Source organism: Mustela nivalis (genome assembly GCF_964662115.1).
Source record: "Mustela nivalis genome assembly, chromosome: 7".
Lineage (NCBI taxonomy): Eukaryota > Metazoa > Chordata > Mammalia > Carnivora > Mustelidae > Mustela > Mustela nivalis.
The window spans coordinates 9994349-10019232 of NC_139026.1; the positions used below are offsets into that span (position 1 = coordinate 9994349).

Genomic DNA, 24884 nt, shown 5'->3' on the forward strand with positions numbered 1-24884 from the left:
ACCCCATCAGTGGGGCCCCTCCTTCTGATATGTGACATCCTGACTCAGTGGAGTCGGGGACCCCAGGATCTCTGTCTGCCCTCCGTCCCCGCCCCTAACCCTGAGCTCTCATTCCACACACCATGTTCTGAGCACCTGCTGCATGTCTGCCCTTGTGCCAGGCATGGAGGTTAATTATAGTTGTGAACAAAATAAAGCCTGCTTTGATTTCATGATGGGGGGGGGGTGGGTGGGGAGGGCAGCTGATAATAAATAACCAAGTGATATCTGGCATTGCTGAGTGCTCTGAAGGGAGTCAAGCCAGGTTTGGTGTTAGGGAAGGTGGGCTTGAGGGGAGCAGTTGAGTAGAGACCGGAATGAAGTGGGGGTAGTGGCCTGTGCAGACACTGAGGGAGGAGCATTCTAGGAGTGAGAATAGCATGTGCAAAGGCCCTGAGGTAGAATTGTGCCTGGGGGAAGGGGTTGAGGAACACAACTGGCCTGGAATAAGTACTTCCTAATGATGGAGAGATTGAAGTTTCTTTTGGCTTGTGGACACTTTCCTAATAGGGAAGAAGGTGCATATACAAGGGGTAGGAGAGCCCCTGGGCAGTCCATGCATGTCCAGTCTCTGCCACAAGCCCAGCTCTTTAGAGGAAGCCGGGGAAGGAGAGAGCCTCAGTTTTCTCACCTGTAAAATGAGACCAATAGCCCTAGTCACTCAGGATTGATAGAAGATTCAAGGACTGTGCAATGTCAGCCAAAGGGATAGTTATGACTATCTTATAGGTGAGGAGACTGAAGCCCAGAGAGGTTCATTAATGTGCCGTATGTCACACAGCTCAGCATTCAATCCCAGGACCCTTTGTCTTCAACATCCATACTTCTTACTTTCTGCTGGGGCTCATTGTACCTGAAATCCAAATGGTTTATGGCCAAATGGCCGTTCCTTGGTGGAGGTATAATGATCCCATTTTATAGATGCAACTGAGGCCCAGAGCGGCGTGCCCCAGGGAACCCCAGTGCGGTGGAGGCAGTGACAAGATTCAATGTCCAGCCACCCCAGGGGTGGCAGGCTTTGTCCCAGAGAGCAGAGGGGACCCTGTTGCTGTCTTTCAGTAGACAGAGGTGAGGCGACTGCTTGCCCCATGAGTTCTGGCTGGGTCCCAGGAGCCCTAAGGCCTCCTAATCCTTCGTAATGGCATTGACCTGGACAGTGACAATGGCACCTCAGGGGACCTTGGCCAGCCTGGCCCAGGGAAGAATCCAGGCCAGGGCTTTCAGCTGCTGCAAATGAGATTTCCCCGGTCCACCCTCATGTCCCTGCTCCTGGGAGGCGGGAACATGGACCGCACCCCTCCCCACCCCACCTGTTCCCCAGCTCCCACCAACATCTGCTCCAGGAGTGTCCCCACGGGAGCCTCCTGCTCTGTCCAGTGTATTTGTCTCTGCCACGCCCTGCGATTTGGGGGGAGCCCCGTGAGATAGCAAGGTGGTACTCAGCAGCCCATGCAGGTGGCAGCCCTATGTCTCTCCTTCCCTGCTGATCCTGGCTCCCCCACCTCCCGCCCCTCCCCCCTCTGCCGCAGACCTCAGCCTGCCCGCCCTCGCACTCAGCCCAGGGAGGGGTTGCTCTGGGGAGCTGCCCTGGGTGCCCGACAGACGGTGCGCTCAGACGGTGCGCTCTGCCTCCCGAGCAATGTCCTGGGTTAAGCTGGCGGGGGAGGGGGGGTTCTTCTGGGGCAGGAAGCTCCCAGAAGGGATGGGGGTTGGCAGATCCAGGTCTGCCACTGCCTCCCTGGGGCCTGAGCCTGACCTGCCACCAGCAACATCCTGGTCCTGGCGTCCGCTTTCCCCTCTGGGATGGGCTGGGACGGGGTGGAGCAAGGGTTCTTCCAGTTGTGAAGTTGTAGGATTCGGAGTCCATGGAGGCGCCCGGAGCCTTGTGGCACCTGGAGGACAAGGGCATAGAGGCCAGCTGGATAAACCAGTGGCTTCTGGGGTCGGTTGCCGAGGTCCAGAAACGGGGCGGGGTGGGGGGGCATGAAATTTGCTGAGAGTCACTCATGTTCTGTGGCTCTGAACGGAGACCCCAGCTGAGCTCTGCCCTTCAGACCTGTCAGGGCTTGCTGCCCCTCCTTCCTCCTCACCATCCAGGGTGTCCCCACAACAGGGGACATCTGTAGCCAGCCAGACTGGGGTCCACCCCAAGCGCCCTCTGCAGTACACTGCACCCTCCAACTTTGCCCCCCAACTTTTCTGTGCTGGCTGGAGAGAGGGGGGCCTGCCCCTGCTCGGACCAGAGGTCTCTTGTTCCTGCCACAACAGTGTGCCCCCTGGGCCAGAGCGGGGGTGGAGGGGTGGGGGTTGGGGGTTAGGGGGTGGGGGCAGGCCCAGTGCACGGGTAGGGGAGGGGAAGTTGGGTCAGCTGGGAAGGGGGGAAGCTGGGCCAGGCTCTCCCAGGTTTAACACCCCTGGCACAGGGCAGCAAAGGCCTCTGCTTCCGACAGCTGCTTCCGGCTGCTTGCCCCTCCCTGCGAGCTGGGCACTGGTGGCATTTCTGCCCCGGGTGGGTGGGCAGCAGGCTCCGTGCCCTCCATCATCTCCCTGAGCCTCTCTGCTGATTGGTTCCTGTCTCAGACGCTCGTTCCCCATTCATCTCCATCCTCTGTCTCTCCCCGCTTGGCTGTCTCCGTATTTTGCTTTCCTATCCTGCCTCCTGCCTGGCCTTCTATTTGCAGCTCCCTCACTCCTTCCTCTCCCTCTGCCATCCCCCACCCCCGCCACCGCCCCAGGGGTGGGGGCAGGGCCCTGCTCCTGCTGCTGGCATGTGTGCTGGGGGATCCCCAGGACCATGAGGACCCCCAGCTCCAGGTGTGAGCCAGCAGCCCTCCCCCATACCTCAAGTAGGTGTGCGGCCCGGCAGGGGGCCAAGTGCTGCTCTCAGCACCTTCTTCTCCTTGCGGTCCCCCTTCCCCGGCTGCGTCAGGCATCAAGGGGTAGTGGGCAGGCGGCCCAGGGACTGGGACCGAGTGGCTGACGCACACACACGGGAAGGGGTGATGGGGAGCCTCCTCCCCTTCGGTCTGAGTCATGGAAGGGGTGGGAGGGTGAGGGGAGCTGGGCCCCGGGCCAGGCCATCCTGGAGACCAAGAGGAGCTGGAGAGAGGGCCATGGGCAGGGTCACCTTGAGTTGCTGAGGTCGGGGCTTTTGTCTACCCTGGACTGTTTGGGGAAGGGAAGCGGTCGGAAAGGACTAGCCGGGCTCGCTAAACCTTTTCCTAGCAACCCCCCACCACCATCAGCCTCTTCACATCCCCTCAGCATGGCCTTGGATTTCCAGAAGCTCCAGCCAGCTCAGCTCTGCCCTGCATCCCCTGGGCCCGGCTGGGGGTGCTGGCTTGAGCAGCTCAGATCTGAAGGGCATGGGGAATGGGGTGGGGGACACTCTGTGTGGCTCAGTTGCACAGGTGCGCACGTACATTAACATGGGGAACTCACACGGTCTGAAACATGTTGACATGCCAGCAGGTATGTGTCTGCGTCCCTGCAGATGCCTCTACGCGCATCTTTCCTCAGCGCTCCACACGTAGGTGAGCACTCCCAGTGGTGGGCTGCACACGCACGGATCCTGGGCTCCCGCTTGGGCATGAGGGTGCACACACGGCTGCCTGCATGTCCGTCTACTTGCATGCGTCTGCTTGCACACCTCTGCGCCGGTGTTGTTGTTGTTGTTTAAAGATTATTTACTTATTTATTTGACAGCGAGAGAGAGACCACAATTAGGCAGAGAGGCAGGCAGAAGGAGAGGAGGAAGCAGGCTCCCCGCTGAGTAGAGAGCCTGATGTGGGGCTCGATCCCAGGACCCAGAGATCATGACCTGAGCTGAAGGCAGAAGCTTTAACCCACTGAGCCACCCAGGCGCCCCTGCGCCAGCCTTCTGAGCCAGCGCACACCTGCGCGCGTACCGGCATACAAATGCGGTCCCCGGACGCTCCCAGCAGGGGCCGGAGGTGCAGACAGAGGGTTCCCTGACCTAGTGAGCTTGGCCCCTCAGCCTCTCCCAGTACAAGCTTGTTACCGGTGGCAGGGGAGGAAACTGAGGCCCCAAGGAGCCATCAGCCACGCCAGATGGGAGTGCTAGCTGCGCAGCCCAGCCAGGGACAGAAATACTCTGTGCCGCCTGGGCGCCCGTCCCTGCCCGACCTCCTTGTGCCCTCTCCTCACCCCCACCTCCCCCAGTCCCCATCCAGCCCCTCAGCCTGAACCAACCTTGCTGGGGACTGGGAGCTGTGAGTTGGCCTCACCTAGAGGTCCGGATAATCACAGCTTCCGTCGCCATGTCTTTAATCTGAGAGGTCATCGAATGTCCCATTCGCTCGCCCCGTTTTCCACAGAAACTGCCTGCCTGGACTTCTTCAGGGACTGTTTCCACCCTTGCTTCCCTTTCCTCTCTTCAGCCCTCTGGGGCTCCGGGCTATAAATTGGTTTTGCTTTAACAGCAAAGGTTTAATACTTTTTTTTTTTTTTTTCTTTTCAATGCACTCTCTCTCCTGGAGTTTCCCAGGAGGAGGGGCGTGAGGCAGAGGTGGCTCTTGTGAACGGGGTCTGGCTTTCTTTGTCCAAATGTGGATTTCTCTGGCCTGGTCTCCATAGCCCCGGCCGCTGCCCAGGGCGAGGGGAGGGTGCACGGGGCTCTTCCTGCAAATCGAGGGAGCCTTGCGTGGGAGCTGGGGCCACATCAGCTGAGCGGCCCCTGTCTGGCTTGCTGGGTGATTGGGGCAGGTGTCCCCTGGTCTGGGGCTCAGTGCCCCCCCCCCCGGAAAATGAGGGGCTGCCAGCTGTGGGCCCTGTGCTACCAACGCTGGTTCTCTGCAGCTCAGGCGCGAGCAGCATGGCTCACCGTACTTCTTCCCCATGAGACGGCTGGGCAGGACCTGGTCCCCACTTCAGTGTGGCAGAACGTTCAGGGATGGTTCGATCCCTCTGGCTGATTGGGCTGGATAGAGGAGGCTCCAGGCCTCCTGACTCCTGGTGCCTCGGGATCCTTGATCCTCGCCCAGGCTGTGCTGTGTGACTAGGGGCAAGTCCCTGCCCTTCTCTGGGCCTCTGACTCTCCAGCCGCAGAGGGGATGCGGGGTTTTGGCCACACTGTTCGGGATGCTGCCCGCTTCTCCGTCTGCCTGAGACCTTGTACAAGATCGGGGCCCAGTAATGGAAAGCACTTTGGGGAAGTGTTATTGGGGGGGATGTTTGGCTTCCCAGACTCTTGCCCTTTCTCCCTTGGCTCTGCTGCCACGTGTGGAAGAAGCTGTCTCCATGCCCTCCCCCTATGGGAGACCCCCAGCTTGGGGGGGGGGCCACAGCCATGCTGCTCTGCTCCCCCTCCCCCATGGAAGCTGAGACAAGGGGATTATTTTTGGAACAAGAGCGGTTACACAACAAATGAATTATTTATCTTTGGGCATGGAGGGGAGGAGGCATTTTGCTGGGCTTCTTAATTCCTCTCCTGGATTGGAAGGTTCCTGCCTTGCTACGGGGTCATGTGCATACGGGCCCATTTGTCCAGCATAAGGCTGTCCGTGGGCATGCTGCGGTGTTCTGGCTCATGGGAGAGGGCATGTGGGTCTCTGTGCCGGCATGTGGGTCTCTGTGCCGGCAGGTGGACGAGTATGGACACGAGTGCTGGGGAGTGTGTGTGTGTTGTGTCTGTGCGTGTGCACACACGCACCTGACCTGTCACTGTCCAGTCTCCCTTCTCTGCCCACCATCCTCAAATTCTGTCCCCCTGTCCCTACTCCTTGTTTCTTCTGTGTCCTTCCCTCCAGACCTCTTGGCTCCTTCTCCCTGTCCTGCCACCCCCCACCCTCCCTTCTTTTACGTAACAGAGACCCCTGCTTGCTGCTGGCACCAAGGACCCCCAGTAGGAGGGGGTAGAGAAGGGACAGGGGCCCGTGTTGGAGCTTTAGTGGGGCTGTTCCGAGAGTTTCCACTGATCTGTCACTCCCTCTCGGTGCTGCCTTTCAGGAGCCAGGTGACAGATGGGTCTCGTCCTTCCTGCCCTGTCTCTCGCGCTCCCTCCTCGGAGCTTTCCTCTCCAGCGGCCCGTGGGAATCGTGGGAATCGTCTGAAGTTCTGAGCCCAGAACCAGAGGAGGAGGAAGAGAAGGAAGAGGAGGAGGAGGAGGAGGAGGAGGGAGAGGAAGTCAAGTCTTGAGAGCCTGTGCACCCTCCCAGAGACAAGCGGTGGGGGTGTGTCCCGCTGTGTGTCCCTGTCCCAGTGGCCTGCATCTGCTGCTAGCAGCCCCCAAGGACTCCCCCACCCCACTCCCCAACACACGGTTGGCGCCGGCCGTGTCTGCCTCACCAGGGGCCCCTGTGCCAGGGGTCGCCCCCAAGATGGTGGCGGCCCCAGGGAGGACTGTGCCGCCAGCCCCAGCCTCCCACTGCTAGGTCCTCCCCCGCCCACGCCCCGGCCCCCCTCTCTACGCCCCCCCAGTCTGGCCTTCCCCGGAGGGTGGGGTGGGGGGCTGTGGCCAGCGCCATGCTGCGCCTGGGGCTGTGTGCCGCCATGCTGCTGTGCGTGTGCCGGCCGGGCTTTGTGCGCGCCGACTGCTGGCTCATCGAGGGCGACAAGGGGTACGTGTGGCTGGCCATCTGCAGCCAGAACCAGCCGCCCTACGAGACCATCCCGCAGCACATCAACAGCACCGTGCACGACCTGCGCCTCAATGAGAACAAGCTCAAGGCCGTGCTCTACTCCTCGCTCAACCGCTTCGGGAACCTCACGGACCTCAACCTCACCAAGAACGAGATCTCGTACATCGAGGACGGCGCTTTCCTGGGCCAGTCGAGTCTGCAGGTGCTGCAGCTGGGCTACAACAAGCTCAGCAACCTGACGGAGGGCATGCTGCGCGGCATGGGCCGCCTGCAGTTCCTCTTCGTGCAGCACAACCTCATCGAGGTGGTGACGCCTGCCGCCTTCTCCGAGTGCCCGAGCCTCATCAGCATCGACCTGTCCTCCAACCGCCTCAGCCGCCTGGACGGCGCCACCTTCGCCAGCCTGGCCAGCCTCATGGTGTGCGAGCTGGCCGGCAACCCCTTCAACTGTGAGTGCGACCTCTTCGGCTTCCTGGCCTGGCTGGTGGTCTTCAACAACGTCACCAAGAACTACGACCGCCTGCAGTGCGAGTCCCCGCGCGAGTTCGCCGGCTACCCGCTGCTGGTGCCCCGGCCCTACCACAGCCTCAACGCCATCACCGTGCTCCAGGCCAAGTGCCGGAATGGCTCGCTACCTGCCCGGCCCGCCAGCCACCCCACGCCCTACTCCACCGACGCCCAGAGGGAGCCCGACGAGAACTCGGGCTTCAACCCCGACGAGATCCTCTCGGTGGAGCCCCCGGCCTCGTCCACCACGGACGCGTCGGCGGGGCCCGCCATCAAGCTGCACCACGTGACCTTCACCTCGGCCACCCTGGTGGTCATCATCCCGCACCCCTACAGCAAGATGTACGTCCTGGTCCAGTACAACAACAGCTACTTTTCCGACGTTATGACGCTCAAGAACAAGAAGGAGATTGTCACGCTGGACAAGCTGCGGGCGCACACCGAGTACACGTTCTGTGTGACCTCGCTGCGCAACAGCCGCCGCTTCAACCACACCTGCCTGACCTTCACCACGCGGGACCCCGTCCCGGGCGACCTGGCGCCCAGCACCTCCACCACCACCCACTACATCATGACCATCCTGGGCTGCCTCTTCGGCATGGTCATTGTGCTGGGTGCCGTCTACTACTGCCTGCGCAAGCGGCGGATGCAGGAGGAGAAGCAGAAGTCGGTCAAGGTCAAGAAAACCATCCTGGAGATGCGCTACGGGGCAGACGTGGACGCCGGCTCTGTCGTCCACGCTGCCCAGAAGCTGGGCGAACCCCCTGTGCTGCCTGTGTCCTGCATGTCGTCCATCCCTTCCATGATCGGGGAGAAGCTGCCCACCTCCAAGGCGCTGGAGGCCGGGCTGGACACCCCCAAGGTGGCCACCAAGGGCAACTACATCGAGGTGCGCACGGGTGCGGGCGGGGATGGCCTGGCCCGGCCCGAGGACGACCTCCCGGACCTGGAGAATGGCCAGGGCTCGGCCGCCGAGATCTCCACCATTGCCAAGGAGGTGGACAAGGTCAACCAGATCATTAACAATTGCATCGATGCCCTCAAGCTGGACTCGGCCTCGTTCCTTGGGGGGGGAGGCGGCGGCGGGGACCCTGAGCTGGCCTTCGAGTGCCAGTCCCTCCCCGCAGCCGCCGCCGCTGTGTCCTCGGCCGCCGCCCCCGGGGCGCTGGAGCGGCCCAGCTTCCTCTCGCCCCCCTACAAGGAGAGCTCCCACCACCCGCTGCAGCGCCAGCTGAGCGCGGACGCTGCCGTGGCCCGCAAGACCTGCAGCGTGTCCTCCAGCGGCTCCATCAAGAGCGCCAAGGTCTTCAGCCTGGACGTGCCCGACCACCCGGCTGCCGCGGGGCTGGCCAAGGGCGACTCCAAGTACATCGAGAAGGGCAGCCCCCTCAACAGCCCACTGGACCGGCTCCCGCTGGTGCCCGCGGGCAGCGGCGGGGGCGGTGGGGGTGGTGGGGGCAGTGGCATCCACCACCTGGAGGTGAAGCCCGCCTACCACTGCAGCGAGCACCGGCACAGCTTCCCAGCCCTGTACTACGAGGAGGGCGCCGACAGCCTCAGCCAGCGCGTGTCCTTCCTCAAGCCGCTGACCCGCTCCAAGCGGGACTCCACCTACTCGCAGCTCTCCCCCAGACACTACTACTCAGGGTACTCCTCCAGCCCCGAGTACTCCTCCGAGAGCACGCACAAGATCTGGGAGCGCTTCCGGCCCTACAAGAAGCACCCCCGGGAGGAGGTGTACATGGCTGCCGGCCACGCCCTGCGCAAGAAGGTCCAGTTCGCCAAGGACGAGGACCTGCACGACATCCTCGATTACTGGAAGGGGGTCTCAGCCCAGCAGAAGCTGTGACCCTCTCTTTCCCGGTGAGGCCGGACGGGGGAGGGTTGGGGGGGCCCCCACGGGGAAGGGCCCGGCAGCCGGGCAGGGGGGAGGGGGTGGCGCTGGGGGCCGGGGCCGAGGAGCGGACGCACACGCACACCCGCACGCACGCACCCATGCACACACCTGACCACCACCTGACTGTGAACAGCCACCACCCGACAACAACGGACAGGAAAACAGAGACACGTTCTCCTTCAAGTTTACACACTGATACCGAAACCAGTCGTCTTTACTGTGCTGCCCAGGGACTCTGCTGGGGTGTGTGGGGCTGGGGAGGGCAGGGCGCAGGCCAGGAAGCCCAAAGAGGGTGTGGGGTCTGGGGCTCTGGGACTAGGGACCAGTGTGGGGCAGAAGAGTCTGGGGCGGAGAGAGGGTCTCCCCCACCCCGACTCTGGGGCTAGGTCACTTGGGGATTGAGCATGAGGCAGACATTGGGCCTTGTTTCCTTTTATGGCGGGGGACTCTGAGGCCCGGAGAAAGAAGGTGACAGCTCCTGGGCCACATGGCAGTTTAGGCAGTTTTGCTGTCCCCCCCACCCTTCGTCTGCTCATCACCCCCTTCCAGAGCTGTGGTCTCTTGGGGCTAAGGGACTTGAGAATCAGGCAGGTGCTTTTCCTTTCTAGAAAGCCCCATGTCCACGCCCCCAAGTGTGGAGCTATGGTTCATTACGCTGGGGGTCCTTCCCCACACCCCACCCCCTGCCAGCACCCAAGAGAGACAGGAGGTCTGGCTTGCAAGAAAGGAGCAGAGGCACAGGGCCATTCCACTAGCCCCCTTCAAGTGTCTTCCAAGTAGCCTGGGGGCTGCTTCTGGGGTCTGAGGAGAGAGCAGGTGGGCCCACTCCCACCACCTCTCAGGTGCAGACCCCTTCACTCCAGCCCCTTAGCCTCTCTCGGCCTCTAGGACCCTTCCTTATGCAGAAGGGCAGCAGTGAACTGTGATGCCTGGGACCAGTGGGGAGGCAGGGTATTGGGGAGTGGGTCTTCCTGCCTGTGTCCCCACATCCTGGCCTCCCACCTGCCTGATCCCCTGTTATGGGATCTTGAGGCAGCATCTCGGCCTGCCCAGGGGAAGGAGGGCTTTCCCAGGCTTACTCACCCGCCACCTCTCGGCTGCCCATCCCTGCCCCGCCCTCTGACTAGAGGGGCTCCCATGTTTCCATGGAAATGGCCGCTCCTCCCCTTGCCGACCCCCACCCAACATCGAACAAAGCACAAACAGTGAGCACCCCCACCTTGCTGGAGTGGGGGTGGGGGCAGGAGCAGGCAGGTTCGTGGGGCCCCTCCCTCTGCCTGGCCAGCTTCTGTCGCCATGGCAACCCAGGGCCTGGCAGTTGGGACTGTTGGGCTCCTGGGGGTTCTCCCGTCAGTGTGGGCGGCAGAGGGTGGTAAGGGAGGGCAGGGCCAGGTGGCTGCGGCCTTTCTCAACAGCCAGGGGCTTTCAGGGTTGAGTCTGGATGGGGGCGGGAGGTGGGGCAGATCTGGGGTCCTGAGCACACTGTCAGGGTGCTGAGAAGCCCTTTACCTTTGATAAGGACTTGGGCCAGTGGGGGTGGGGACAACTATGGCCTTGGCCACCTGCCCACCTGCTCCCTGGCTCCCCACCCAACTCCGGATGGGGAGGAGCCCACTCACCTCGCCCCACACCCCTGCTGGAGACCCCCCAGCCTCTGGCCTATCACCTCATTGGGTTTCCTGAGATCTGGGGAGCGTGGCTATGGGGTGAGGGTGGGCATTGGGGTGAGACTAAGACCTTTACTGTGTGTGGGGGTTGCTGACCAGGAAAGCTAGTGCCATCTCCTGGGTTGGGGTCGGGGGGTCTAGTGACCTTCCTGCCAGGGGTAGAGTCTGGGGCAGGACTGTTACGGGGGGCTGCTAGGCTCACAGGAGCGCCTCTCTTACACCCACTTGGGGGACAGACCAAGCCCAGGGCTCACTTTGGGGGTGACATTTGCAAAGAAAAGACTGTTCTGGGGAGTAGAGAGGAGGGGGCCAGCGTGGACGTGCAGAGCAGACCTCCCTCAACCCCCGAAACCTGCGCCCCCAAGCCTGCCTCACACCAGATTGGCAAAACCGAGAACGGCAAGCGGGCAAAGCCAGTGGCGTGAGAAAGCAGACTCCTGTTATATTTGCATGACGATTTTACTGTATTTTTCGGAGCAAACATCTGTCGTCTATGTGCCAGTTTGTCTAGACTCCCCGCCCCCCCCCGCCCCCCTCCGCCGCCCCCTCTTACCCACGTTCCCTTTGTCGTGATCTGACAAGCAGCTCTTGAAACCTGGGGAGGGTCCAGCTCTGCAGAAGACCCAAAACAGGTGCCACTGAAACGCAGCCCCTGCCCCGCCCCCGTGTCCTGTCTCTCTGAACTTGGGCCCACAAGTGCCGCCTTGCCCCTTGGGGCCCCCGGTTTCCTACCTTCGCCCTTTCCCCTCCTCCCTGCCAGCGAAGGGGGCGTGCCGGGACCTCTTTCCCACCTGCTGTCATTTTTCCTATGAAGACGTTGGGGGCCCCCCGAAGAGGGAAGGGCTGGGTGACTTGACTACCAGGCTGGAGTGTAGGACACGGTCACCTAGCTAAATCCAGGGGGCTAAGAGCTCAGGGCTTCATGGGGAGGCGGGGGGCCCTGAGGGAAGAACCCACAGAAGGAGCCAGGGCCGGGTTGGCCTGGTCTCACCGGAGGTGGCACTTCCCACAGAGTGAGGGTTCCTGGCAGCGGGAGCAGAAGCCCCCCACCCTTGCCATCCCCCCATCATTCCTGGTTGACGATGGCCTGTTAAAAACTACAGACCATCTTTCTTTGGGGGTCTCTGTCTTAACAGTGAGTGTCTTGCCACTCCAGGAGGTAAACTGACCTTCCTGGGCTAGATCACACCAATCTTGGAGGCAGAATAGAACTGAACTCGGGCCTCTGGCCTCCTGGCCGGGCTGGACCTTCTTCAGCTGCCAGTTGCCCTGATCTGGGAAAGGGGCCAGTGCACTGCAGCCCACCTTGGAGGCTTTCCTGCATCTGTGTCCTGTGTCCTCTTCAGGATCATTCTTCTCCAAGAGAGAGCAAAATACGAAAGACAGATGAACACCTATGTCACAGAGTCTGGCCAGCTGAGGCCCCGTGTTTGTAACAGCGATGAGCACGGCGGTCCCGGGGCAGACGGGGGGTGGGGGTGGGGGGCCGGCAGCCAGGAGAGAAGGGATGTAGGGGGTGATGGGTGATGGAGGAATCGGGGACAAGCCGGCCCGAGGAGATGTGGGCCTACCGGGGGAGGCCTTCTTGCCTTGGGTCCTGCCTGGGCTTTGCTGTCCCTGTCCGAGAATCTCCAGAGGAAAATTCCTGGGTTCCTGTTCGAGTGGCACGGGGCGAGGGGTCACTGCCACTGCTCACTGTCGGTTGGAGCTAATGGTTTTCCTTCCTGGAGTGAGATGCAGAGGTCTGGAGGGGAAAAAAGCAAAAACAAAAACAAAAAAACCGAACCAAAACAAAACCTTCGTCTGCTGTGGATACCTCCTCAGGAGTCCCAGGGCCCGCCCCTGCCTGCTGGAGTCCGCTCTCCTCCGCACACCTGCTAGGGGACAGTGCTGGAGGCCCGTGGAGGTTGCCCGAGTCCAGGTTGGGGGGAGGTGGGGCGTGGGGCTATCTGCGGGGCAGGGGGTGTGGAGAGACCCACTTGGGAAGAAGAGTAAGCCTGTGTAGCCCCAGAGACCGGGGACGTAGGGGAGAGTCTGGGCCTGGCCGAGGGTCTGTTTGAGGTTTTCGATGGGACGTCGCTCCCCGCCCGTTCCCACTCCTGAAAATGTAACAGTGCGGAAACAGAAGCTCAGAAAAGGGAAGGAAGGAAGTGTTGTAGGGTCTCGAAACCAGTTAGGGACGTGACTCCAAGATGGCAGCCAGGCATGGGGGACAAGAGTCACAGGCCCCAGCTTGTAAGGGGTGTCCGTGCAGGGAAGAGTTCCCCAGTGAGGGACACTGTGCAGAGAATGAAAACAAGGTGACAGAGCGGGGAGGTGCTCAGGGCCCCCTGGCAGGGGGAGGGGGGGCGGGGGGGCGGGGGGGCGCGAGCCCGGAGGACTGACCAGGAAGACCAGACCAGAGGGAGAGGGTGACAGGTGGCTGGATGTCCCGAAGAACCTCCTCAGGTGTCCCCACTCTGCGTGCCCGCCCCGCCCCGCCCCGCCCCGCCCCGCCCCGGGCCGAGGGAGCCTGCCCTCCGCAGCATCCCACCCCTTTCGTGGCAGAGCAGGGCTCTTTCTGGGTAGAAGGCCTGGGGGGGGGTGGATCTGGCTCCCGAGGGGCTTACAGGGGCAGGGCTGACGTGTGCCCACCTGAAGGACTGCTCTCTCCTCCCCAGCGAGACTTCTGCACAGCGCCCTCCGCCCTCCGGCCCAGGAGCTGCCGTGCTCCCTGTCCTCCCCGACCCCGTGTCCTCACACCTTTAAGACAGAACCAGTATTTACACGGCTTGCCTCACAGGCCTCATTAAAGGTCCCTCACTGCGGCTGAGCAGAGGGAGAGGAACGGGGTGTTGAATGGGGTGGGCGGGAGGCTCTGGGCCTCCTCTTGCTTCTTTTGCCCTCGCCAAACAAGCACAGGGCTGGGCAGGGGCAGGGGTCTCTCCTCGCTGCCTCCCTCCCCTCCTTCCTCCCCCCTTCCCTCCCCAAGGAGCCGCCAGCCCCCGTGGGCCCTGCGGCTTGGCACCTGGTTTGGGGCTGCAGAGGGGACTCTCGGCCCTGGGCTATGAACCTGTGAACCCTAGCTGTGTGTGGACCTTTCCTTCCTCGGGGGGGGGCCCAGAACCTCTCCTTTTCTTCTTTTAGGGGGGTAACTTCATTTATTTTCTCTTCCCTATATCTGCCTCTCCCTCCTCCCAACATCCTGTTTTAAACCGAATGGCACGAAATTGTTTTCCTCAACTCGGAGATTCCTGTATGGAGAGAATCAATTTCTATATTTGCAATAAATTTCTTATTTAAAACAATGGGGCCAAGGTCTGTGTTGAATGTCGACCCCCTTCCCCCCGCCCCCGCCAAGCGGGAGTCCTAGGACCCCTCTGTTTCCCTTTCTCACCAGAACCCCACACACAGGGCTGAGGAATGAAGCCCCCTCGATGGGCAGTCACCCCCCCCCACCCCATCCCATCCCGGGGTCAAGGAAAAAAGCAGTGTGTCTGTCGGAGGTCAGGGACCAGCAGGAGATGAGAGGGCTCCAGTCCCCCCACACCCCTCAAGCCTGGCGGGCTGGGGCCTTATGGCACCTCTTCCTTAAAAGCCGGGGGTCCCTCGGCCAGCTGCTGTGTTCCCCAACCAGGGTGCCCTGGCCTCCATCGTCCCTGCTCGCAATCAGACCTGAGGAGACGGACAGGGTGTGGACATTACGAATCTCAGCCGATGTCCAGGGATTATGTCCCTTAGCCAGTGGCCAAGGACCCCGATTTGCCATGGGCCGGCTTTTAATTGCTCTGTGCCCTTCGAGAGGGGTGTTGGAGGCCCAGAGGGTGTCCTACTGGCTACTGTCAGGCTAACTTCCGGGTAGCTTGCCGAGTCCCACCAGGTCTCCAGAGAGGTCTGCGGCCTCTTTCTCCACAGCTTCGAACCACCCCTGCTCCTTCTCCAGAATCAAGAGATTGGCAACTTGTCTCTCTGCTCAGGCATGGGGTTCGGGTCTTCTGTCCAGGGAAACCCTTGCTCAGGGGGGCCTGGGGGTCACCTACAGACCCCAGCCTCCTTGTCTGCCCAGGCCACCCTTGGCTCCGATCCTTGTTCTCCCAACTGCGGCAAAGCCCTTTTCCGGGAAGCCCTTGGCTTCAGCCTGGATGGCCGTGGGGTCCTCCGAGTGGCCTCCCTGGCACCAAGCTGTTCTCCCATGAGTGATGTCACACGGTGCCACTTGGCAGCTCTGACCCCGGGGCCGTCCCTGGGGCCCTGGTGGCTCTTGGCCCATGGGTGTGTTGTGATCCCTTTCACCTCCCTGAGAGCCGGTGCGGACCGGTGGTGGGGTGGGGGACGGCGTCCTTCTGCGAAAGCCCCCGTCTGGGCCCCAGCTGGCATCCTGTCTCCGCTCAGCTGGTCTCAGGCGCCCTCCTTGATGCTGTCTCAAGATGGCCTCAGCCCGGCCCGCGGTCTCCCGGGACCTCTGCTGACTGGCCCTTGCCAGGCAGCCCCTAGCTCACGTCCTGTTTTCTGAGGGGAGGTTCAGGATGAACTTGCACTGTGGGATGGGAAGAGAGAGGGGCATGTCTGTGGGTGGGGCTGGGGGGGGGGCAGAGCCTGCAGCTGGGGCTGCCCTGGGGTCCCCCAGCCTGGCTGAGGCTCAGGCCACCCTTCCCCACCCCCGCCCCGCCACCTTCCTCTGATACTTTGCTCTGGGGCCTCCATCACCGTGGGCCTTTCCTGATGGACTGTCCCATGATTTCCAAGGGTAGGAAGCCATGACCAAAGGTGGGCTTGAGCCTTTGGCGGGGGTGGGGAGGGGCGATGGGGGGCATCCAGGCCAGTCCAGCTCCTTCCATTCCCGCTGTCCTGAACTCCCCAGCCCCTCAAGCTCCTTCCCCCAGGGGTTCAAGGGTCATCTGCAGTTCCTGGGAATTTGGAAGTGTCTTCAAGGACAGCTTTGCTTTTGTGTACAGAAAGACTCATTCTGTTATTACTCAGGTACAAATGCAAAGACCTTTAGCTTTTCATTTCGGCACAGAGGTTATTCTATTTATACATCTAGTAAATTTTCACGTTCACACGGAAGGGGATTTGGGTTTAGGCCCTGTTTACAAAATGCAGTTAATCAAATGTCTTTAATGGCCCAAAACTTCATCCAGACATTCATCTTATCTGATTTCCTTTCAAAATACTTCATTTATTTGAAGAACCAGCGACGCCTTACATCCTGACAGATTTCTACTCGCTCCCGGGGTGACTTTGGGTTCTTGTCGTGTACCGATCTTCTTATCACATGAGTGGTATTTTCAAGGAAAATCACAATTCGGAATTAATTCCTTTTATAAACAAATCGATCTGAATTTCAGGGACGTGGATGCCTTATAAAGAGCGAACAACACAAAGAAACTGAAACACGAGATACACCCAGATATCTTCATCAGACATTAATTATACAAATGTGACATGTGGGTTTTACACCTAATTCTAATCCTTCCTGGGGTAAGGAGGTGTTCTTCCTGCGACAAGACACATATCACCCAGGGGGTCTGCCTTGTGGGCACTTTAGGGTAAACTCTTGCTAGCTCTGATATATTGGCGATTTCAGTGGGGGTGGTGATCTGGACCCTACAGACAGAGGCAACCCCACTTTTACGGTTTCCGGGTTATGCCCTCTAATCGGGCTCACTCAGACCAGTATCTGCAGGTGACCCGGTTCTTCTGTCTTCTCCAGGATGTCTACAACCCCATCATGTCCCCCGCTCCTTGAGCTGTCAGCTCAGGATGGTCACTGCCTCTGGATTCCCGAAACTTCCTCCCACATACGCGGGCTCCCACTTTGCAAGGTGCTCCCAGGATAACTCCCCAGGCTCCTCCAGGGCTTGGTTTGAAGGTGTTCATGGTTTCAAGGTTATTCTATGACCTTCTCAGAGCTGTAGGCCAACGAACTTATTCTTCTATTGAGTTGGGTGGCTCACTTCCCCTCCCCTGGGGCTCCCCCCTTCCCTGACTGAGCAGCAGTAAAATCTCTTCCTCTGGAGATGTCCTCAAGATCAGCCCTTATGCCTGAAGGGCACTGGGGACGTCACCCGGTCTTGGCTGGTTCTGAGGCAAATCTCAGAAGGCAAGGCCCTGGGCACCCCGGCCCCTGGTCCATGACCCCCAGGCCTGCCTGCCTCGTGTTTCTGCCTTGGGTAGTCGAGGTGTCTGTGGGACCCAGAGGCGGCCTCCTGCAGGCCATAAACCGGGCAGTGTCACGCCGGGCAGAGCCCTGTCCTGGGCTTCTGCTGGCCTCAAGCCACAGCTGCCCCTTTCTCCATAACTACAAACCACCCCTGCTCCTTCTCTGGAATCAAGAGATTGGCAACTTGTCTCTCTGGTCAGGCATGGAGTTCGGGTCTTCCGCCCAGGGAAACCCTCGCTCAGGTGGGGCCTGGGAGCCACTTACAAGCCTCAGCCTACTTGTCTGCCCAGGCCGCCCTTGGTTTGGATCCTTGGTCTCCAACTTCAGCAAAGGCCTCCTCAGGGAAGGCCCGGGGGAGGCAGCCACTAGCTCACGTCCTGTTTTCTGAGGGAAGGTTCAGGATGAACTTGCACTGCGGAATGGGAAGAGAGAGGGGGATGTCTGTGGGAGGGGTTGGGGAGGGTCAGGGTCTGCAGCTGGGGCTGCCCAACCTGGCCGAGGCTCAGGGACCCCTGCCCAGCTGCCTTCCCCTGCTCCTGGGCAGTAGGGGACTTAAGGTGATTTCATAGCAGCTGAGGTGTTTTTCTCAAGTTTTTAGACACTGGGGTTGGAGAATCCAGTTCTGGGTCTGGACTTTCTCTTGGCCCCAGCTCCCCCCATTTCGTGGATTACAGGTGCCGGTCTCTAGCTTGTCAGCCCCTACATTTGCCATCTTCCACATGGGTGAACGCTCAGGCCCCGGGAGCCCCCTCCCCAGGGCCTTCTACCTGCAAGAAAGGAGACCTAGTGCCAGATGCAAGGCCGAGGGGAAGGTTCTGGGCTCTCACCTTCACCGTGTCTCCCTCCTCCTCCTGCAGGCCACCCCTGAGGCCTGTTCCTGGCCCTGCGCCAGCCTGGCCTCCAGGAACTCAGCCACGGTGTTGTTCGGTGTGGTTCCTCGGGTCCCCGAGCTCCAGGAACATCCTCTCCTTCATGCTCATCTTGGGTCCCAGGACATCCCGATGTGAGTCCCAGACTCCAGGCTCTATGGCGCTGGAGCCCTGGTCATGGTTGACTCAGGACTCTCTGCCTCCCCTCTCCTCCTCCCTGGAGAGTTCTGCAGCTTGATCTGCAGGGTCCAGACTCCAGGAGAGGTTGGGGCTGCCTCTCTGGCCTGGACTGGGTCCTCCTTCCCCTTCCCTAGGCCTGGGGGGGCCCCAGCCTACTATCTGTGGCCCTCTGTCCTCAGCACCAAGTCTGCCATATCCACCCCTGCCCAGTGCCCCTCCGGGCTGGAAGTCCTGCTCCAAATCTTTCTTGGGCTTGAAGAGTTCTTCCTTGCATCTCTGACAGCCCATTGCCAGTCTTCCTGGTTCTTGCCCAACTAAGCAAGATCATGCCGGCATTTCGTGTGTGTGTGTCGTGTGTGTGTTGGGGGATGCGGCGAGTTACTCAGTGACAGGTGGGGACAGGGGAAGTTGTAGCCTCTCAAAGTCCCTGACCTCAACACTCTTGCCTACCCCTTCCCTGACCTGCTCTGGCAACCTCCTGGGCCATGCCCTCGTGTAGAGAGCTCCGGGAATCCGGACAGGCCCGAGACCTCCACCCTGCTCTCCGCCCCTTCCTCTTCTTGCTTTGGCCAACGAGGTACCCCGTGTCCGAGGCAAGGGCAGGGAATGTATTGACTCTGGCGTGGGCTCTGCCGCAGGGAGCAGAATTCTCTAGAGTTCATTGAAGCGGGGAAGGAGTCACCAGAGGCCACCTGTCAGGCGTACAAAGAACCCAGACTGGAGCTTGTGCTTTCTGGATGGGCTCTCCCCCAGGCCACCCGCGAGGCAGCTGCTGCCTTTTGGGCCCTTAGGAAGCCCGGGACTGCAGGTACTGGGACCCCAGCAGCTGGATGGGCGTCCGTGGAAGCCAGTGGTGGGCCGAGGGCCCCGGCTCCTTGCTGAAGCGGTGGGGAAGGCACAGAAACAGAAGACTGCCTTCTGCCTCCTGACCTCCTTCCACACCTCTCTGAAGCCCATGTGACCTGTGGGGCCAAACCACCTGTGACCCTCAGCTTCAGCGTGACCTTGGCAGGTGGCCCTTAGCATCAGCCCCGCAGCGCCAGCAGGGGGGTGAGCCGGTCCCTCCCATCTCTCCCGTGGACCTCGTTGCCTATAATTCCCATGGCAACCGTGTGAAGTAGGTGCTTCAGCTCTGTTGTACGTTTTGGGGGACAAGATCCAAAAATAGGAATTTCCTTGAGCTGGTACAGCGCATTGAGTTCAGGCTGGGATGGACACCCCCCCCCCCCAAGCTTGGCTTGTTCCTCTAGGTAGCTTCTTCCAGATGTCTGCTCAGGGCGAGGGTCACAAGCCCAAGGGCAAGGTAGGGGGCACTGCAGGACCTCTCAACCTGTAGGCCAGCAGAGAGTGGAAGGAAGGTCAGCTTTTTTTTTTTTTTAAAGATTTTATTTATTTGACAGAGAGAGATCACAAGTAGGCAGAGAGGCAGGCAGAGAGAGAGAGAGAGAGAGAGGAGGAAGCAGGCTCCCCGCTGAGCAGAGAGCCCGATGCGGGACTCGATCCCAGGACCCCGAGATCATGACCTGAGCCGAAGGCAGCGGCTTAACCCACTGAGCCACCCAGGCACCCAGAAGGCCAGCTTTGAAAGAGGCCAGGGCCTGTGACAGTCCCGCATCTTGAATGTCCATGAAGACGTCCCAAGGCCCGCCAGAGCCTGCATTCTGATTCTTGCTGTTAAAATCCTGGTGACTGCTGAGTTCTCTGTTAGGGATCCTTCATTTAAAGATGAGAAGAATGAAGTCCAGAAAAGAGGGGATGGAGAGAGCCTTCTCAGGCCCCAGGGAGCATGGCATGACCTTGCTCACGCCATGAGGATGGGGGAAGATGGAGGTCGGATCTTAGAATATTTCGACCCGGCCCCAGAGACGGGAAAGGGAGGAGGCAGTTGGGTCTAGTTCAAGAGGGGCCCTAGCTCAGGCTATGCACATCAGAGGTCCTGCTCTGGCCCTGTAGCCCCTAGATGAACAAGTCTGCAGGGCCTCTCCACTTCTAGACCCTTCTCCAAATACCTGGGATCCCACCATTGTCTGCCAACTTTGGCCCTAGACCTGCTTCCAGGCTCCGTCCTCCCAAGTGCAGACTGTGCCGCCTGCCGCAGGAGAGATGGCCAAGGGTAGCTGTGTGTGTGTGTGTGTGTGTGTGTGTGTGTGTGTTGGAGGTGGGGTGTAGACAGAGTTTGGAGGTGTGGGTTGGGGGATTATAGGCATCCGTATGAGATCACTCAAATTATGGACTAGTGCTGAGGGAGAGAAGGGAAGGGGGTGTGCTCAGGGCCAGGGAAAGGGGGCTCCCTCTCCTGGGCCATCACATTCACAAGTCCAAAAATCTGAAGTTCACATCTGTCATAGGTCATGGGGAAGTCACCTTTGTGTCAAGGCAGGAGGATATCCTCGCAGTTTGTTAGCTTGATTTCTAACTGCCAAATACTTAGACTATGGGATCTGAGCTCCCCTGTGCGCTCTGGCCCAGGCCTTGCCAGCACCAGGGGCGCGCCCAGGCTCCGGGCTCCCAGGGCCCACTGAGGGCAGCCGATGGTGCAGGACGGGCCCGCTGTTTGGAGGAGAAGGCTCTGCAAATGGTGGCAAATGAGGAAATGGTTTTGCTTTTTGTGTCTGGGTGGGTGCAAGTGGGTCACAGAGGAGGGAGTGCCCCATGCAAGGAGGGGCAGGGTTGGAAGCAAAGACAGTGCAGGACTGGGAGGGTCTGAATTTCGTCTCCCAGGGAAGAGGGATGATGGAGCTGGCTCCTGAGGGAGGGAGGGGCGGGGAGAAGGGGAGGTCAGAAAGGCGGGTCACATTCACGGTGTTGTCCTAGTGGTGCCTTTTTAAAAAATGGATAATTTATCTTCCCTCTTCCGCCGCTCATCAGAATTCCCCAACCCGAGGTCTGCCTAGTTTCTTACTCTGAGGGTGAACCCACCAGCCTCGCTCTGGGTGCCATCGGGGACAGGGGTCCTGGCCGGCATCTGCAGTGTAGACGCATAGAGGAGACACAGCCTTGTCCCTTGGGAGCCAAGAGATGCCAGGGGGAGGACAGTGGCCTGGGGGCAGCACACTGGCAAGGGCCAGGGAGGGGAGGGCTGCCTGGACGGGGCCATCCCTTAACTGCCACTGAAGTTCCCTTCACAGTCTTTAGGTAAGGATTTATGGCAAAAAGTAACCGTAGTACCTGATGGGGCCTCATGTGGCTTGGTCTCCACAGTGACTACCATTCCCCAAAGCCCAGTTCAGCCATCAGATAGCAAGGAAAGAGGATGTCGCTCTTTCCTCGCTCTCTAGAAGGACATCAGGATTGCATTTAGGATTTGTGGCAATCCTTTCTGGAGTCCCCTCTTTAATCTGCTCGTTTGTCTTCTGCCCAGAAACCGCTCCCGCACCGCCTCCCTCCACTTCTCTGGTGTCTCTGCCTACTAGCTCTGGTCCCTGGGTGCCCCCCTTCCCAACCTTTTCTGGCCTAGGGACCATCCTCCTGGCTTTGGACCTGAAGTCACCCCAACAATGTCCCTTTAATAGTTACCAACCCCCACATTAGTGCCTGAGCTGTCACTGTGCCTGGCCTGCCACTGGCAGCTCTGGTGGGGGCGGGTGTGAGAGGTCCATGGCTCCTGTCCCGGAGGACTTCATCTTTGGAACAAAACACCTACTACGTGTTTGCCCACGATGCTCACCATTTAAACCTCCCAACGGTGCCGCGAGACGGACTTCACCCAATCATTAGATCTTTGCAGCATGCGAGTGAGGTACAAAGTTGTTCTTCGGCCAGGTGTATTGACCAGGGGATCGAGGCTCAGCAAACACTGATTAGTATAGACCAGGCCAGACTCCCTCAGCTTATGTCACTGCCTCAGGCCTGGCTGCTTCCGATACCCCCATCAATAGATGATGACTTGTTCCAGGCCAGGCTCTGAGCCAAGGGTGGAAATGACCACCAGGGGCGACCCTGAAAAGAGGAGGAGTATGGTGGCCCGGGCGCTGAGACTCAGGAGGGCTCATGGGAACTCCAGGGCCTCAGTTTCCTCTTCTGCGAAATGGGGCCAGCCACACCGATCTCACTGAGTAAGGGGAGTGCTGGGAAACACTCCCACCGGGCCTGGCCCAGCCAGGCTGTCCAGAAATTTCAGCCAAATACAGAAGGGTGTGATGCAGCGAGGAAAATAATATGCTTTGTCCAAAAGAAACAGGTCTCAGAGGAGGTCTCAGGAGCTGGCAAAGCAGAGAAGCTGGGGGTGGGAGAAAAGAGAAAGGGGAGCTCTGGGGGCACGGAGAGGTGGGTGCTGGCGGCTGCCCTGTATGTGCGGGGGCTCCCACCACCCAGCTCCTTCCTCCTTCCCTGCCTGCCTCTGGCTGGATCGTGAGTTCCTACGGATTGTATCTTCGATGTTGCTGGACCCCTTTAATATCTGGAGAAAGGCATGCGTGCGCGGGAAGTGTCCGCACATTGATTCTCCAGGGCACGCGCTCTCCAGGGCCCCAGGGCTTTAGACGCTGCTGCGGTCCATCTGTTGATGACTCTCAGCTACAGATCCGGCCCAGATCATTCCGCCCCCCCCCCCCAGACCTCCTGCCTTGCCTTAAGTGGCACCACTTAAGCTGTCCCAGTCAACATCACAGGTGGTCTTTTCTGAGCTGTCCCCTCACTGCCACCGGCAGTGCCGCAGACTTTACCTGGAAAGCCCTTCTCCAAGCTAACGATCCCTTCCGTGGACACCACTCCCCCTGGGGGCTTTCCCCTGGAATGATCCCTGCAGCTCTGCGACTGGCCTCCTGCCTGCCTCCGTAGTGAGCTGCGGCCCCTCTCCTTGCAGCCGCGGGACGGAGGGACTGTGGGCAGCGTGCATCTGGTTGTGCCTGTGTCTGGGGAAAGAAACCCACTGCCTCCCCCAGGCAGGCTGAGTGAGCTCTTTACTCGGGCACGCTGTTCTCTCTGCTGGGGTTTCCCCGCTGGACCTCCCTTTCTCCCCTCTACCTTCCGGTAAAGAATCCTCTCCTTTCACCCGGGAGATCCCTCCCCACCAACACACAGCACTGGACAGGGTCCCGTCCCCAGCCCAGGGCCAGGCTGGACTGGGCTGAGGCCACCGTGGTGGTGGTCCTACCCCCCTTGCCAGTGATTGGTTTAGGAATGGTCATGTTACCCGGTTCCCACCAGGGAGGGGGGCTTTCGGGGTGGGGTGGGGGTGGGGTCTCCGTCCTCCTCTGAAGACCCTGTTGGATCTAACTGGACACAGATACCTGGAACCCTCCAACCTTGTGGCCACGAGGACCCTCCCTGGGAGCTAAGCCGACACCCAGGGAAGGCCAAGGGGAAGGAGCATGAAGTTTGTGTTTGAAGAAATGGCAGAGCTGAGGGTCCCATGGCGCCTGGACCTGCCTGCCCGGCACCCACCCCCACCCCCACCCCCGCCTACTTGCAAGACAGCGTCTCTTTGGAGATTGCTAGTGTCCAGGGTCTGTGTTCCTCGCAGCCACACGCAGAGAGAGGCTGTGGATGTGTTGCTCCTCTTCCTAGACGCGGCAGAGTATGCTCTGTGTCCGCTCACAGGCTGACAGAGACGCTTCTAGGCCTAGGGGCAACCATGGGCCATGTGCACAGAAGCACAGGGTCCAGGCTGGGGGAGGCGAAGCTTCTGTGCTCTTCTGTCCTGCCCGGACCCTACGTGGGGAGACCTACTGCGGTCTGTCTGCAGAAAATGAGCCCATTTGGAAGGGTTTGGGAATCTTCCCCAGGCAAGGGACAGGGGAGAGGACGAGGTTTTGTAGCCTGGCAAAGCGAAGACTCAAGGGAGACCTCATTTGTCTCTGGGAGATGCAAAGATGCATGGGGGCAGGGGACTCCGAATGGGGGGCGGAGCCAGCCACAGCCACACATGCGCTGCTCCCAGCGACGAGGAAGTGAATGACGGTATGGAGAATTCGGCTAACAACTTCGGGCAACCTCAAACTTCAGTGGGCGTCCTTCCCGCTGGGGGAACTTGGCAAAAGCACAAAGTTGCAGGCCCTCCTTGCCTTTCGATGAGCCCAGCCTCTGAGTTCTTAGCACTCCAGGAGATTGTGAGACGGTCCAGCATCAAGGAACCCCTGACTTCAAGGAAAGGAAGCCAGCATTTGGTCTGGTGCTAAGTTGCATCCATCTGATTTTGACCTCAATCTTCAGGGCCAAGCATGGTTGTTACAGATTGTTTGGTAAGTAGTGAGTCCCCCATACGAAGGATAACTAAAACTAAGACAAGGGTAACCCATACAATAGGAAAAGGAGAGTACTGGAAAGATAATTCTTAGGTGGTAAAATGAAAATGGCCAAGAAACTTTCCAATGTGGCAGAGATCACTAGCTGTCCTCCAATATCCACCCTCCTTGCTTCCATAAGAGCAAACTTCTTGATTTTTGGCTGGCCACAGGGTCATCTAGAATAAAAATACTCCCTAGCCTCACATCGAGGTGAGGCCATGTGCCCAAGTTCTGCCCAGAGAGAAGTAGCAGATTCCCGGAACCTTCCTGAAAAGATAGCTGGTAGACGCTCTTGGTCTCCTTTTTCCTTTATCCTTCCTTTCTTTTGCTGGCTGGAAGACAGGACATGATGGTCGGGGCTCTGGCAGCCATACTATACTGTGATATCCTGGGAACAAGAGATCATACAGAGCAAGTAACAAGAAAAGAGGCTGCGTGATGATGCCACTGTGGAGTACAGCTGCCTTGTCAGCCTTAGACGGCCAAGCTCGAGATTTTACTTGAGCAATACATTTCTGGCTTAGGTCTCTGGTCTTTGTCCCCATGCCTAATTCTAACTGATAAAGTGACCAAAGAGAAATGCAAGGTGTGGGCCCCTGGGTGGCTCAGTTGGTTGGGCGACTGCCTTCGGCTCAGGTGATGATCCCAGTGTCCTGGGATCAAGTCCTGCATCGGGTTCCTGGCTCCACGGGGAGTCTGCTTCTCCCTCTGACCTTCTCCCCTTCTCATGCTCTCTCTCTCTCATTCTCTCTCTCAA

General features: G+C 59.7%; 1 protein-coding gene and 1 long non-coding RNA gene across 10 annotated transcripts in view; one reads left to right on the forward strand and one right to left on the reverse strand.

Annotated features, from left to right (window-relative positions):
* Positions 1–13996, forward strand: part of ELFN2 (extracellular leucine rich repeat and fibronectin type III domain containing 2) — a 56416-nt gene extending 42420 nt beyond the window's left edge. For all 9 annotated transcript variants that reach the window (XM_082740198.1, XM_082740199.1, XM_082740201.1 and 6 more), the window contains one exon: positions 6007–13996. In XM_082740198.1, coding sequence (XP_082596324.1) covers positions 6523–8994 — 2472 coding nt within the window. In that variant the 5' untranslated portion in view covers positions 6007–6522 and the 3' untranslated portion in view covers positions 8995–13996. The remainder of the gene's footprint in view (positions 1–6006) is intronic.
* A 5268-nt stretch (positions 13997–19264) lies between these two features.
* LOC309870114 lies at positions 19265–24884 on the reverse strand. Its single transcript, XR_014314497.1, has 2 exons — positions 23308–24884; positions 19265–22119 (listed from the first exon to the last, which is right to left on the reverse strand). It is a non-coding gene; the product is annotated as an uncharacterized lncRNA (long non-coding RNA).